Source organism: Oryctolagus cuniculus, chromosome 7 (genome assembly GCF_964237555.1).
Source record: "Oryctolagus cuniculus chromosome 7, mOryCun1.1, whole genome shotgun sequence".
Taxonomy (NCBI): domain Eukaryota; kingdom Metazoa; phylum Chordata; class Mammalia; order Lagomorpha; family Leporidae; genus Oryctolagus; species Oryctolagus cuniculus.
The window spans coordinates 85,253,086-85,269,983 of NC_091438.1; the positions used below are offsets into that span (position 1 = coordinate 85,253,086).

Here is a 16,898-nt window from a genome sequence, read left to right on the forward strand (position 1 = left end):
TGGAAATGGGTATCCTAACCAGCATTTTAACCAGTAGGCCAAAGGCCCCATCCATTGGTAGTATTTTAGAATGTCAACCACTCATTCATTTTTTAACTCTCTCAGCCTTCTTATTTTGTTAATCAAAAACTAACATTATATTTTTACAGAACAGTAAGAGGAATATAAGGCATTGAAGATGGCAAAGGCAAATAATTAAGACAGGCTGCTGAGATTTTAAGATGAGGGTAATTATTAGAGCAAAGTGCCAAGGGAGCTTCACACTTAAAACTTTAGAGTCATCCTTTAATCGTTGCTCTTTTCTGCATCTTCTGTTACTCAATTGTTAAATATTCCAAGCATGCCCCCACCTCAGGAACTCTACACTTGCTGTTTCTTCTACCTCGATGATCTTGCCTGTTATTTGCACGGTCTGCAATGCATGGTCTTCAAATGTCTAGCCACACATTTCTTTAGAGAGACTTCCCAAACCACTGTATCCAAAATGGTATTCTCTACCTTAGATACTCTCTGTTCTTTTAATCTTATTTATTTTTCTTTGTTATACTTAACCACCGATTTTTATTTTATACTTTAATTTTACATGTGTATTTGCTTGCTTATGGATGTAGACACTCTTTTCTCCGTAGCATGTTCTCTGGGTTTAAGATAATCTGTGGTTTGTAGTGGACACTCAGTAAATGCTTGTTAAATGAATAATCCATTTCGAAATACTGATCTATTAAATTAAGTCTATACTCTCCTCAGCTTGATCTTCAGGGTCTTGTACAATAAGACTGTGATTTAGTTTTTCAGTCTTTTTCAGGAAAATATGGCAGCAAAGTAATTGAAGTAAATTGAATTGGAGTAAATTGAATGCAGACTGAAAAGTTGTAGGGCCAAAGCTATGGCTTTAACTTTAACAGGACCAGTGGAGCTATAGATCTTCAAAGAGCATGAGTGTTCTGTCCAAATCCATGAATGTGCCCAAGAGGATCAAGGAATGCAGTTATCCTAAGAGTATCCAGGAAGAGAGTCCTATGAAAGTAAACATCTTTTAATAATATGAAGCCAAGATAAAATAAAATTAAACATCTTTTAAAAATATGAAGCTAAAACAAAGCATATCTCCTCAAATGGAATACAGTAGTAGGTGCTGGCACCTAGGATCCTCCTTCACATCAGTATATTGTACTGTGGGATTTGTAGAACTGTTCTGTAGAAAGCTTTCATGGTTCCCTTTTACCAACTGATTTAAGTATAAACCCCTGGCATCACCTTTTAAATCCAAGTATTCATTTCTACACTTATTTCTTAACATTTCTCTACATATAATCAGTACTCTGGCAAAATAAAATTACTTTTTCATTCTTTTGATGTCTTCTTCCATGCTTCTGTACTCTTCTCTTCTACTACCCAGCTGTGTGCAGTTCCTTCTGTTGTGCACAAGTCTATGAGAGCTTGATCTCCACCCACCACAGTACCTTCATTCCTAGACACACGTGGAGGCTGTCTCTGAATCCTCTTTTTGGCCATTTAGATGCTTTATCTTTCTATACGTTATAGCCATTTATATAATTTACATTTTCATTAAAAGCTTCATAATGAAGAAACTTCATTATGCTCAATAATATTTGATACACATCACACTTAGCACAGTTCACTTAGAGGCTGTAGAATTGAGCTAAGCTCCTTAAAATAAACTTTAAAATCATGAAGACGTGCCGGCGCTATGGTGTAGTGGGTAAAGTCTCCCTCTGCAGTGCTGATATCCCATGTGGGCACCGGTTCGAGTCCCAGCTGCTCCACTTCCAATCCAGGCCTCAGCAGTGGAAGATGGCCCAAGTCCTTGGGCCCCTGCACCCACGTGGGAGACCCAGAAGAAGCTTCTGGCACATGGCACTGGATTGGCTCTGCTCTGGCCACAAGAAAGACCTCTCAGACCTCTCTCTCTCTCTCTCTCTCTCTCTCTCTCTCCTGTGTAACTGCCTTTAAAATAAATAAATAAATCTTTTTAAAAATAATCTTAAAGAGGGGCAGGCACTGCAGCATAGCAGATAAAGCCTCTGCCTGCAATTCTGGCATCCCATATGGGCTCGAGTTGGAGTTCCAGCTTCTCCACTTCCTATGCATCTGTCTGCTATGACCTGGGAAAGCAGTAAGATGGTTCAAGTCCTTGGGCCCCTGCACCAACATGGACAACTCAGAAGAAGCTCCAGGCTCCTGGCTTCAGATAAACCTATCTCTGGATGTTGTGACCATTTGGGGAGTGAACCTGTGCCTGGAAGATTCTCTCTCTAACTCTGCCTTTCAAATAAATAAATAAATCTTTAAAAAATGAAAAAAATTCTTGAAGTTATTTAGGCAGTGTGACTATTCTGTCATTTTTCTAGAGAATGACTCTTGTTGCTAATTGTTGAATTAATATTAAGAAGTTTTAGATTTGCATGATATTGCTAACAGCATCTTCTGTCCTTTCTATGCCCTATCCTCTCCTAGTAACTACTATCAAGCAGGTACATAGCGGGTGCGATGCAGTCAGTGCTTGTTTTCTCATAATGTGAACAGAAGAGCACCATTTCAAATATGTGAACCTTTAGAAGACTGTGAAGACAAGCAAATCTACCACTTTTAGATTAATTTAGAATTGTCCCAGGAATAAATCCCAGAAGGCTCCTGACTAAATGACAAAGTAAACAATTTCCCTCAGTAACAAACCTGTATTATTGCCACTTCAACAATAGCTATTTTTTGTTATCTAATTTAAGATTAAGCATTAAACCTTTAAAAACATGAACTTAAATCTTCCACACAGATTCAGCCTTATGTCCAACTGTATTCTTTTCCACAGCCAAGGCTTTGAAAACAAAGAGTTTGTTGACTAAAGAAGGGCCAGGTGTCATCTGTGAAGATACTTAAAAGTTTAAAAAAGAAAAAAGTAAACATTTGAGATGACAGGATTTTTTCCACCCTTAGGGACCTAGAGGCCCAGACGGTCTCCCAGGAGAGCCAGGTTTACAAGGTGCCAAGGTAATCATTGATTTCCTCATTTCAATACAGTTAAGTTTTGTTGAACACATATGTTCTACCTATCCAGAAAATGAGGTATTTCCTTACAAAACTACAGTACTAAATTTTCTCCTTGTCTAAGTATGAACATCTATAGAGCTTTTACAACTCATACAGAAATGTTCTTTTCAATATTGAACTATAGAGTTGCTGTTTTATTTTTGTGACTGTATGCTAGCATGTGTGAAACCATAATTCAGATTCTTACTAGTTCATCTGGTCTTCATACTTTGTTAGGGTGAAAGGGGAGATCAAGGGAAACGAGGCCCTCCTGGTCTTACTGTAAGTAATAAAAAATTTCACATTAAGGATGAAGATTTAAAATCTTCCCCGCTTTCCCCTGTTGTTTGGGAAGGGGCCACTTGACTTAAGCATCATTTTCTTGTTTAGGGTAAGACTGGAAGCCCTGGGGAGAGAGGAATTCAAGGAAAATCAGTAAGTAATGAAATATAATCAGACTGTGTATGATTTTTACCTGCTTTGGGATGGGAGTGCTTCCACAGTGCTTTGAGATATTTTTGACAAAAACAAATTATATATACTTAGAGTGTACTATGTATTGTCTTGATATAACATACATTATAAAATGAGTATCTGCCTTATTCTCTGACACAGCTGTTGTCTAGTATTCAGAATGTTAGAATAAGCAAATACAGTTTTTTAATTCCTTTAGTCATTAGGTTATGATTTTATTTTAGCAAGTTGTTGACCCATTCTGGACCTTGTTTGTAGCTACTGAGAAACTATTATAGTTGATATATAGTAGTTGGGTTAACTATTACTTAATAATTTTTATGAGTTCATTTTTATGTAAATTCCATTTCAAAAAATGTATAAATAATGAGACAATAATAAAACTGTCACACCAAGAAATTCTTCAGGCCTCTTTCATAGTTTCTTTTGAACTCAGCTTGAGTGTTTTTTAATCTTCAATGTTATGATATACTTTCCCATAGTGCTAACCTAAGAACATTTAATATTTTATATGTTAGCTATTTTCTTACCATCAAAAATCTTACCAGAATTATATAGATTTTTTTCCCTGAGAGGCAACAAATTATGTTGGCAACAAGTTCACTAAATAAGGGGTGAAATGTTAGTAAAAAGAAAGATACGTATATATGCATATATTGACATATTACGTATTTGTATATATGGGAGACAAAAGCTTAGATGTGTGGGCATTTTTAATTTCATCAGGAATCATTATGCATGACATTTCTATTTGTCATATGCATGTATATGTGTAGTTTAAAGTTACAAAATCACTTAATAAAAATAAATTACAGGCCGGCACTGCGGCTCACTAGGCTAATCCTCCGCCTGCGGCGCCAGTACACAGGGTTCTAGTCCCGGTTGGGGCTCCGGATTCTGTCCCAATCGCTCCTCTTCCTGTCCAGCTCTCTGCTGTGGCCTAGGAGTGCAGTGGAGGATGGCCCAAGTGCTTGGGCCCTGCACCTGCATCGGAGACCAGGAGAAGCACCTGGCTCCTGGCTTCGGATCAGCGCAGCGCGCTGGCCGCGGCGGCCATTGGAGGGTGAACCAATGGAAAAAGGAAGACCTTTCTCTCTGTCTCTCTCTCTCACTGTCCACTCTGCCTGTCAAAAAAATAAATAATTTAAAAAATAAATAAATTACAGATGAAGAATCAGAAAAGAATATGAGAAAAATGTTTTAGGTGCTACAGTAAATGTCACTGATGTTACTGCATTTGCTTGTTCCTCTTTGAAATCTGCTGCCCCCTGTCTGTTGTTTGCCAAAGTGTCATATTTGACACTGGTCAAACCTAAAATATTAGAGACCAAAAAACAACCACGATGATTATGTCCAGGGAAAGATTTTCTGTGTGTCATTGCATTATTAATTAAAGTGATCTTCAAGAAAGTTCCTTGAGCATTAATATTCATCATCTGGGATACTATTATGTTACTGAAAATGTTGCTTTCAAAGATTCTGATCATTTTGCTGTACTGTATACAAAGCTAATATGTTGCAATGAGGGGAGAAATTTGGAGCTCCTCAAGTTCAATCTTCTCATTATTAAAAATATGAAACCAAGGGAAATAAACTTAATTGCTCATTTTGTACATGTTCACCTTGCTTAGCATTTTATCTTAATTTTCTGCCCATTGGGAATGCATGGATTAATGTGATATTTGATGTCTAACTCCTTCAATCAAATCAACGATACTAGAGTCACTTTGTAGCCTTACCTTATGGCAAGCAAGTATCACAGACTATTGGAAGAATAGAGTTACCTTAGTGGACAACATGAGTTGGATATTAATCATGAATTTGTAATAGTTGTCAAAGTTTATTTTATTCTACACATACATTAATCCTCCTTAACTGAAAAAGATTTTGGAGAACACAGTTAACAGTAGAGAAAAAAAAGCCAGACAAGACCCAAATATTCACTTGATTCTTTAGAGTAATCTTAATGTCTCCAGTCATTTATGTACTTAGAACAGGCAGGCATTGCTATATAATGGAGAGATCTGTTGGAGGCCAGATTGACCTTTGCCCTAGTGCATATTCCTGAAAACTATTTAACCTCAATAAAATTAGCTCTCTGGGTCAGATTTCCTTGTCTGTGAAATAGATGATACGATCTCTAAATTGTCATACTTCCATGTCCCAGTATTAAGTGAAATCAGCAGCCTATATAGTACCTGGTAGTCCAGATAACCAGTAAAAGTATATTTTTAGACAAACACTGTTTTTTATACTTGCCTTCAATGTTTACATTAGCTCTGACTGAAAGGAAGGAACAGAAAGAAAGGCTATAACCCTTTCTAATATTAAGGTGGTAAAGTCCAGATCACTGTTTTTGGTTTAGTAAATCATTTAACAACTACAACAGTTGATAAATTACTGATTTTCTTTTTTTTTTAATTTATTTATTTGAAAGAATTACAAAGAGAGAGGGAGAGACAAAGGGAAAGAGAGAGAGAGAAGAGAGAGAGAGAATTTTCCATCTGCTGGGTTACTTGCCAAATGGCCACAATGGCCAGGGCTAGGCCACTGCAAATCCAGGAGCCAGGAGCTTCATCCAGGTCTCCTTCATTTGTGCATGTGTATAAGCTCTTGGGCCACCTTCTGCTGCTTTCTCAAGTGCATTATCAGGCAACTAGATCAAAAATGGAGCAGCTGGAACTTAAACCACTGTCCATGTAGGATGCTGACACTGCAGATAGCAGCTTAACCCTTGCCAGCCCATACATTTACTAATTTTCTAAATAGATGTTCCATCAATTGATGAGATGGGGGGTTCTAAAAAATTTCCACCTGTGATTTTTTTTTATTTCTCTATTTCTCTCTTAATTCTGTCAAAATTTTGTTTGATGTAGTGTCAACTCTGTTATAAATGTTTTCACACTTGCCATTATTATGTCTTTCTGATCCTTTTATTATTTAAAAAAAATCCTTTTTATCTGGATGTTAATTTTTATCCCTGGTAATACTGTTTGTTTTGAAATCACTTTACCTGATATTAACCAAGAGTCTCTCCAGTCTTCCTAGGCTTAAAGTTTGCACGGTATAACTTTCAACCTATGTCTTGATATTTAAAGTGAATGTTTTATAGTTGGGTCTTTTTCAATTAATCATCCTAAAAAACCCTGCCTTTTAATTAGAATTATTTATCCATTTCCATTTAATATAATTATTAATATGATTAGATGTGTGGCTGCCATTTTATGATTTTATTTTCTTGGATTTCCCTTTTGTTATTGTCACTCAGTGTTTTCTGTTGGCAGTGAATAATTTTGAGAATTCTATTTTAATCTGTCAGAATTTTTCTGTACTTACTATTTTAAGATTATGTCAGAGGTCAGCAAAGTTTTTCTATCAATTGTCATAATCTAAATAATTTATATCAAATTATTAATATAAGTGTAAGAAACTTGAAACCATATGATTTCATTTACCAACACTATTACTTACATTATAACAATTTTATGTGTTACATCTATATATGTGGGTACCTCACAACTCCATGGAATTGAAAAATAAGTTTATTTGGGGGCAAAAATATTTTGAAATCCTATCATAGTTGTTTCATAATATGCATTTTTCATGATTTTTCATAGATACAACTCTAAGACCATGTTATTCCTTTCCTTTCTCCATCCCTTCCCCTCCTTGCACCCTCCTTCTTCATTCCTTGTTTTCTTCTTTCCTTTCTGCCTTTCTCTCTCTCTCTCTCTCTTTCTTTGTGTGTGTGTGTGTGTGTGTGTGTGTCTCCTCCTTTTTTAGTTTTTGAGATAACATTTTTAATTAACATTACAGTGAAGGCTTAATGTTCCACTAAATAAAGAGTTCAACAAGTAAAAAGACACTAGTTCAGCAGAAATGTAGTTAAGGGCTATAATTAATAATCAAAGGAGTTTGCAAAAAACACACAAAAAAAACTAATAGCCTTTATATACACAAACAAATGCCTGAAAAAGAACTTGTAATATCAGTACCATTCACAATAGCTACAAAAATCTATAAATACCTGGGGATAAATTTAATCAACAATGTGAAAAATCTGTACAATGAAAATTATGAAACATTAAAGAAAGAAATAGAAGACACCAAAAATGGAAAAATCTTCCATGTTTCTGGATTCAAAGAATTAATATCATCAAAAATGTCATTACTACCCAAAATAATATATAGAGATTCATTGTGATCCCAATCAAAATACCAACATAATTCTTCTCAGATATAAAAAAGATGTTAAAATTCATATGGAAACATAAGAGACCACAAATAGCTAGAGCAGTCTTAAACAACAAAAACAAAGCCTGAAGCATCATAATACCATATTTCAAGACATACTATAGGACCGTTATAATGAAAACAGCTTGATTCTGGCACAAAAATAGACATGTTGACCAATGGAACAGAATAGAAACCAGAAATCAATCCACACATCTACAACCAACTAATCTTTGATAAACAACCTAAAATCAATCCCTGAAGAAAGGACAGTCTCTTCAAAAATGGTGTTGGGAAAATCAGATCTATGTACACAAAAATGTGAAACAAGACCCCTACATACACCTTATAAAAAATAACTCATAATAGATCAAGGATCTAAATCTACAACTTGATACCATCAAATTACTAGAGGAAAACATCAGGGAAACTCTGCAAGAGTTTAGGTAGACTTCTTGGAAAAGATCCCAGAAGCACAGGCAATCAAAGCAAAAATAGACAATTGGATTATATCAAGCTAAGAAGCTTCTTCACTGCAAAGGGGACATTCAACAAAGTGAAGAGGCAACCAACAAATTGGGAGAAAATATAAACTATGCAACTGATAAAGGATTAATATTCAGAATCTATAAAGAGTAAAGAAGCAAAATAGCAACAAACAATCCAGTTAAGAAATGGGCAGGTAGCTGGTGCTGTGGTATAGTAGGTTAAGCCTCTGCCTGTAGTGCCTCCGTCCTATATGGGCACCAGTTCATGTCCTACCTGCTCTTCTTCCAATCCAGCTATATGCCTGGGAGAGCAGTGGAAGATGGCCCAAGTGCTTGGACACCTGCACCCATGTGGGAGACCCAGAAGAAGCCTATCCTGGCTTTGTATAGGCTCAGCTCCAGTAATTGTGACCATTGGAGTGTGAACCAATGATTGGAAGACCTCTCTCTCCCTCTTTGTCTCTCTCTCTCTATCCCTGTGTGTGTGTGTGTGTGTGTCCCTCTTTCTGTTTGTAACTATGCTTCTCAAATACGTAAACAAATCTTAAACAAAAAAACAAAATGGCCAGAAGACATGAACATGCACTTTTCAAAGAATGAAATACAAGTGGCCAACAGACACAGGATAAAATGCTAAGAATCACTAGACATCAGGGAAATTCAAATTAAAACCACACTGAGGTCTCACCTCACCCCAGTCAAAATGACTATCATCAGAAAATCAAAAACAGTAAATGCTGGCAAGGATGTAGAGGAAAAGGTACACTGCTGATAGGAATGTGAACTAGTACAACCGTTATGGAAGACAGTATGGAGATTCCTCAGAATCTCAAAATAGATTTACCATTAAACCCAGCCATCCCACTCCTGGGAATTTACCCAAATGACATGTAATCAGCATAAGAAACCCCATGTTTATTGCAGCCAAATTCACAGTAGCTAAGATATGGAATCAACCCAGATGTCCATTAACTGATGACTGGATAAAGAAAATGAGGCATGGTATATATACAGTATGGAATACTACTCAGCTGCCAAAAAAAGAACACAGTTCTGTCTTTTGCAACAAAATGAATGAAACTAGAAATCATTAAATGTAGTGAAATAAGACAGTTCCCAAAAGACAACTATCATGTTTTCTCTGATATGTGATAGTTAATGTAGAATATAAAAATGTTTAGAAGGGTCCAGTGCTGTGGCATAGCTGGGAAAGGCACTGCCTGTGTTTCCAGCATCCCATATGGGCACTAGTTTGAGTCCCAGCTTCTCTTCTGATCCAGCTCTCTGTATGGCCTGGGAAAGCAGTGGAAGATAGCACAAGTTCTTGAGCCCTGCACCCATGTGGGAGACCTGGAAGAAGCTCCTGGCTCCTGGCTTCAGATAGGCTCAGCTCTCTCTCTCTCTCTCTCTCTCTCTCTCTCTGTGTGTGTGTGTGTGTGTGTGTGTCTCCCTCTTTATGTCTGTAACTATGCCCCTCTGTAACTCTGCCTTTCAAATAAAAAAAAAAATCTTGAAAAAATGTTTAGGAATGAAATAGACATCTTATAATTTAATTGTTGTTTTTAGCCCTTGTTTATACTCCTTGGAACTGTGATCTTTCTACTTTTTACTTGTTACATATTATGATTAATGGTGCATTAAGCCTATGATTGTAGAATCAGTTGAAATTATGTATTTACAAAAGTTTTTAAAAAAGGAAGGAATAAAGGGGTTTAAGAGAGGAAAGAAGAGGGGTCGTGGAAAGAAGGTTATTTAAGAATAGTGCTTATGAGATACATGAAATCTGTTCTCTTTATATCAATTAAAAATAAGAAAAAGAAAAGATGACTATATCATCCATATATAATAAATTTTAGAATAATCACAGATGATTAAAACTATAGCAGTATAACATTCTTAACCATTGGTTTGACAAAGATATAAAGCAAAGTTTGACAAAACTACATTTGCAGCAATACTGATAGGTGAAATATTTTTTGCACCAAACTTCTCTCTCTCTCTCTCTTTTTTTTTTTTTTTTTTTTTTGACAGGCAGAGTTAGTGAGAGAGAGAGACAGAGAGAAGAGAGAAAGGTCTTCCTTTTTCCATTGGTTCACCCCCTAAATGGCCGCTATGGCCGGCGTGCTGCACCAATCCAAAGCCAGGAGCCAGGTGCTTCCTCCTGGTCTCCCATGTGGGTGCAGGGCCCAAGCACCTGGGCCATCTTCCACTGCCTTCCCGGGCCACAGCAGAGAACTGGACTGGAAGAGGAGCAACCGGGACAGAATCCAGCGTCCCGACCGGGACTAGAACCCAGGGTGCCGGCACCGCAGGCGGAGGATTAGCTTAGTGAGCCGCGGCGCTGGCAACCAAACTTCTCTCTTAATTCCATTTTCTGTGAACTTTTTGAAGATACCCTCATGCATTATAAACCCCATATCACAAAGTTTTAATATTTGCTTTAACATAAATAAAATGTTATTTGCTTTAATATAAATGAAATGGGTACCTTGAAGTATTTTGGGGGAAAATTTTTTTTTTCATTTACTCAGCTATTTACCATTCCTGTTGTTCTCACTCTTGGTTGAAGATTCACATTTGCTGATGAGAATGAAAAATTGTGCAATCACTGCGGAAAATAATTGGTGGTTCCTCAAGAAGTTAAAATAAAATTGTCATATGATCCATGACTGCCACTTCTAAATACATACTCAATTAAAAACAGCATCAGATACTTGTACAGTCATGTTCAGAGCAGCATTATTCACAATAGGCAAAGGGTGGAAGCAAGACAAGTATACATTAACAGATGAATAGATAACAGTATGTGGTACAGGTAGGGCATCTATCATCCAAAACACTTGGGAGCAGAAGTGTTTAGGGTTTCATGCTTTTTAATATTTTGAAATATTTGCACATATATGAGGAGATATCTTGAGAATGAGACCCAAATTTAAACACAAAATTCATTTATGTTTTGTTTATATCTTATACACATAACCTGAAGATAATTTTATACAATATTTTTAGTGTGTCTGCATTTTGGCGGTGACCTGTCACATGAAGTCAAGTGTGGAATCTTCCATTTATGGTGTCATGTCGTACACGTGATTTTGGCTTTTGGAGCATTTTGAATTTCAGAGTTTCAGGTTAAAAGAGCTCTACCTGTATAGCAATTGGGTATTATTTAGCCTTTAGAAGGAGGGAAGTTTTAACATAATGCTGTGACACAAGTGAATCTGGAAGTAGGTCTTGCCTCAGTAAAATAAGCCAGACACAGAAGGGCAGATGTTTTAGCCTAGTTATATGAAATGTGTAGAAATCAAATTCGTTGAGACAGAAGAATGAATGGTTAACAGAGAATAAGCATACAGAGGTAATGGACGATTAGTGTTTAACGGGTATAGTGGTTCAGTGGGAAAGATGAAAGATTTATGGAGATGGACGGTAAGGATGGTTGCACAACATGATTGCACCAAATGCCACAGAACCACCAATAAGGAAAAAAAGAATAAAAGTAGACATAGAAAAGTTAAGTAGAATAATCTGTAAGGAAAGCTAAGGTAAGAAAACTGAAATATTTTCAAACACCTCTTTTTCTACAACTTTTGCCTTTATTTATTCAGGGTTTGCAAGGACCCCCTGGAAATACAGGAGATAAAGGAGTTGCAGGAGAACCAGTAAGTTTACCTTTATGCTTTTCAGATTCTGTTTTTCTCATAATGTACACTTATCTTTGTACTATTTTTAAGCCTAGTTATGCTATGACTGATGTTTTAAGAACAGTGGTTATCATAGGCACTGTAGATAATTTGTATAAAATGAATATTTTGCTATAATGAAGTTTTTAGTGCTTTTCTGATTTCACATAATCAAATTAGGTGCTGCTTTTCTGGAAAATGAACATATTCCTATTTTCAGCAAAGAAAACTCTATTTTACTGACTCTCAGAAATTCCTTTTCTGAAGCTGGATACTTTCTCTCTCTCTCTCTCTCTCTCACACACACACACACACACACACACATCTCTATAATAAAAGACCAACTCTATAATAAAAGACTTTACAGACTGTACATGTGATAGGCCCAAAGCATGCAAGTATTACAGAGATGCTGTTACATCAACAACACAAAATGTTACATCACAATTTAATAAATATAATTCAGTTACAGAATTTTCATTAAAAACAGACTTCGAGAAGCAAAGACCTTATCACATCTACTTTCTTACAATTTATTCTTTATTGCCAGAGAAGTCATGTTTCTAGTTCGTATTGTCAGATGTAATACGTGGTAATGTGCTTCTCAGATTTGCAATATGATATAGTCTTTCAAACCATCAGGCTGATTTTATCATCCGTTGACAAAAAGTTTTACAGGTGGCCTTTGCATATTTCACTTAGATAGTACCAAATGGAAAGTACTCAACAGTCAATGAGCTATTCTTACCAAACTGATTAATTTCCTCCTTTATCTACTTAACCTAGGATAAATGCTTTCCAAATAATAAGATTTGACAATATGTATAATTATTCTAACTAAAGACCCTTAGATAATGGTGTTGCTTTCATCCAACTAAGTTTTTCACTCTTTTCTCCCTATTTTGTATAACTACCTGCCTTCACAATCTGACACTAATTTGATCTAAAATAGTACAATGTGGGGAGCAAACCGGACTAGACTGAGTTACTGGAATTAAGACTTATTCTATGCATCTGCTCTCCCACAATATGGCGCTGGGAGAGAAGTAAACAGCTTCTGCACAGCTGCCTCCAGTTCAACCAATAAACTGTAGGACTTGCTCCTGATTGGAGGAGAGCAGCGTACTCGGCGTGTGGGCAGCCGAGTTGGGATTGGCGGAGGAGGACTATAAAGGAGGAGAGAGACGGCATGCACCGGGAACATCTAAGGGGAACATCTAAGGGAACACCTGTGCAGCCCCCCGAGAAAGCCGGCCGGTGGAGTGCCGCTCCCCTGCGGAAGTGGGGAATGTGGCCAGGGGGAACTGCCCTTCCACGGAGGTGGAAGGGATAGTAGCCAACCCGGGAAGAACCAGCAGCAAACCCGGGGAGGGCCGAGCAGACGAAAGAACAGCGCAGGGTCCTGTGTCGTTCCTCCACGAAGAGGGGGAGCGACATAATGGTGCCGTGACTCGGATATGAAGCCTAAGCAGGGTTTGGTGTCGTTCCTCCACGAAGAGGGGGAGCGACAGTACAACTCCCCATAGTACTATTTACTTAACTAGCTATCTCTTCTTAAAAAGTCTGTAAATTCCTAAAGTCAGAGATTATTTATTTTTACTTTTGTAATCCCCTTTTATGGCATTATAGCTGCATATTAAATCCACTTGATGTGTGTGTGTGTTAAACTGAATTCATAAAAGGTCATGTACCCAAAGGCATAATTGTTCAGCTTGTATATAACATTACATGAAGTGAAAGGAGGTGAAAATTAATTGAGTTTTAGAAGACAAGTAAGGGTAAGTGTGTCAGTAGAATTATGGCAACAGCAGAGAGTATCTTAGGATTTACACAAGAAAAGATTTTAAAGACTTGTTACTGTAGCCTTAAATGACTAAATGGCTTAACAGCACCTAAAAATTGAAATGCAAGTCACTCAGGGGGTTCATAAATAGAATCTAAATCAAATTATAAAGGATACAGTGGACATGGTATGTGTTTGAGCTGCCTTGCCTAAACATGTGAAGGAAAAGAAGAAAATTGATCAAGTGAAAGGCACAAGATACATTAAAACATACAAGTGTTTATAATTTTAGAATATAAAAGGACTATAGCTTTTCTGTAGCCAAGATTGACAACTGGTTTGCTTATTATGGTACAAGCATTTGTAATGAATAGGTGAACATTGACTCATTCAATGGCAAATATTTATTAAGAATCTACACTTAGAGTCAGAGATTAGTGGAAGGGGTGATACTTAAACTCCTTGCCCAAATCAAGATGATACCTTCATAGTGTAGAGGCCAGGGACTCGTAGGGCAACTTATTCTTGGAAATCAGCACCATGATATCAGGCTACAGGATTGGCCCAACCATCCTCAACAACTGGCCTATTTAAGGGCAAAGTGCTACTAGATGGCAGAAGGAAGACCCTGGAGATGATTATCTGCACCTGGATGTAATGGATGACCATTTTCTCAACATCACTATGGTTCCCCTGAAAGTAGCTGGGCCAGAACTCTTTTTCTTTTTAAATATTTATTTTTATTTTATTTGAAAGGCAGAGTTATAGAGAGGCAGAGGCAGAGAGAGAGATCTTCCACCCACTGGTTGACTCCCCAGATGGCCACAATGGCCAGAACTGCACCAATCCAAAGCCAGGAGATTTTTCTGGGTCTCCCACATAGGTGCAGGGGCCCAAGGACTTGAGCCATCTTCCACTGCTTTCCCAGGCCATAGCAGATAGCTGGATCAGAAGTGGAGCAGCCAGGACTTGAATCAGAACCCATATAGGATACTGGCACTGGAGGAAGTGGCTTTTTCCACTACACCACAGCACCAGTCCCCATAACCCTATCTTTGACATATACATGGTAATGTCCAGGACAGAATAGTGAGTAAAGCCAATGGCTGTAACAGGAGTCACTTGATACACCTTTCATCTTGAGGCCATCAAGACAGGGGCTTTTATTAAGGACACTGGGGAGAATGGGATGAAGGTTGACCTTGCCATCAAACCAGTAACTAAGGTTGAACATTTGGCACCAGGAGCAAGTAGATATTACATTAGTTATGACAGTGGAACCTGTCTGTGGCCGTATCACCCTGAACATGAACATGCCTGATCTTGTCTGATCTCAGAGAAGCTAAGTAGGGTCAGGCCGTGGATGGGAGACAGTGGAACCTGGAAAGGCATATTGAATACTATGAAAATTTTGAAAAGAATTTTCTGCTGTTTCTATTTTTGAAGAGCAAAGGAAGTTCTTATGTTTTTTTCTATTCATATCATTTGTGATTATTAAGCATGTTACAAGACTGGAACTTAAAAATAGAAGCTTGGGTGGAATGTCATACCATATTCTTGCATCTGAAACATTTATTTTTCACCCTTCTCTTTATATTTTATTCACAAAAACTATAAAAACACTGTAGGAATCCCATGCATTCTAAAATAAAAATATAAGTTAATCAAGGTGTTTTCTGTCAAAGCAGATCATTCACTGATTCCTTCCCACCCTTGGTTTTCTTAATTTCACTACCATTTCTTTTCTTCCCCTCCACCCAACATTCTTAAGGGAATTTAAAAAAATACTGACATGTTAGCTCTGAGTAGAAAAGAGTAGTACCGCCTCTATTTGGAAATAATAATGGGTTGAATTCTGAATCTGCCCTTTTCTAGCTAATTCTCCTTAGCAAAGCACCTATCCTATTTTTGTGCTTCTGTTAACTTCTTGGCTTAGGAAAGGTTTTTGTATTTAATCAAATCAAACAACACAAGGCTTAGAGAAATGACACATATTCATATATTCTAATATATTTCTGAAACAATGATAGTGGATTACCATCTGTTTAGGAGCAAAATAATAACTTATTTCATGTGCAGGCTCTTGTGAGTATACTAAGTCTTAAAAATTACTCAGCAATATGTTTTAACATCAAATTGAAGCAGTTAATATCTTGATTTTGTGATTTTTACCATAATGATTGTACAAATGATTAACACTTGTCTGTAGGTGACAAACAATTTACTGTTCAGGAAGGAAAAAGAGATTTTGAAATCAGAGATGACCCCCTAAAATTTATACAAAAAAGTCCCCCAGAAGTGCTATCGGGGGTGCCGCATATGCTACCGGAATTTGGGGTGTCATGATTTCACCATATGCTTACTAATAAATCCCCGACATTAATAAGCCCAAGAGGGTTCTTGCCTAATATTTAGAGAAGAATTCTAAATACCAGCACCAATAAATGAGGCAGCATGGTACATTTTAGGCTTTTATTTAGTGTGAAAGGTGCGTAGGAAAGTAAGGGCTTTAGTTCAGTTTAAGGAGAGGGGAAAATCTGGAAACTAGGGTAGCATCCATACCAAGCAGAGAGCAGACCAAAAGCCATGTGCAGCAAGTGCCTTGAGCTGCTATCCACCACTTATCACCAGCAGCAAAACAGAGGCAGAGAGCCTTTTGAAATGTTCCTTGCCTTTTTATTTATTTTCCACAAGGGAGTGGCTTGTGGGCAGGTGGGCGCTCAGGTATGGTCAGGTAGAGTCTGATGTCACATGGAGGCATGGTGAGGGTATCGAGGTTACACAGGATCGTGGTGAAGGCGTGGTCTTCCAGCTCACAAACCTAATCAATTTTAACCTGTATGCCTGCCTACTTCAATTTAACTTGTCTATTTCAGAAACAACATAAAAAGTAAATACATGCAGTACATGCTGTTACTCTAGAACTGTGACCAGAGTGGATAGAGAATCCAGAACAGGGCTTTTTGTCTCCTATTTTACCTTCAGTTGCATAGTTTTCTTAGCTTGCTCCCTATCACTTATTTTTTTCTTAACATTACTGAGTCCTAGATCAATTTCCATCTGATTGTTTTTGGGGATAGTGGCCATTCTCTGGGGCACAGGTACAGAAGATTCCATCCTAGGAAGCTTTCTTGACTCTTCAATCTGATTCTCTTTTTCCATCTTGGCATAATAACTGTGTCTTTTAAAAAA

General features: G+C 37.3%; 1 protein-coding gene across 8 annotated transcripts in view; it reads left to right on the top strand.

Annotated features, from left to right (window-relative positions):
• COL24A1 (collagen type XXIV alpha 1 chain) overlaps positions 1 to 16,898 on the top strand; it is a 419,676-nt gene that overhangs the window by 263,824 nt on the left and 138,954 nt on the right. For all 8 annotated transcript variants that reach the window (XM_070078137.1, XM_070078144.1, XM_070078142.1 and 5 more), the window contains 4 exons: positions 2,956 to 3,009; positions 3,286 to 3,330; positions 3,439 to 3,483; positions 11,849 to 11,902. In XM_070078137.1, coding sequence (XP_069934238.1) covers positions 2,956 to 3,009; positions 3,286 to 3,330; positions 3,439 to 3,483; positions 11,849 to 11,902 — 198 coding nt within the window. The remainder of the gene's footprint in view (positions 1 to 2,955; positions 3,010 to 3,285; positions 3,331 to 3,438; positions 3,484 to 11,848; positions 11,903 to 16,898) is intronic.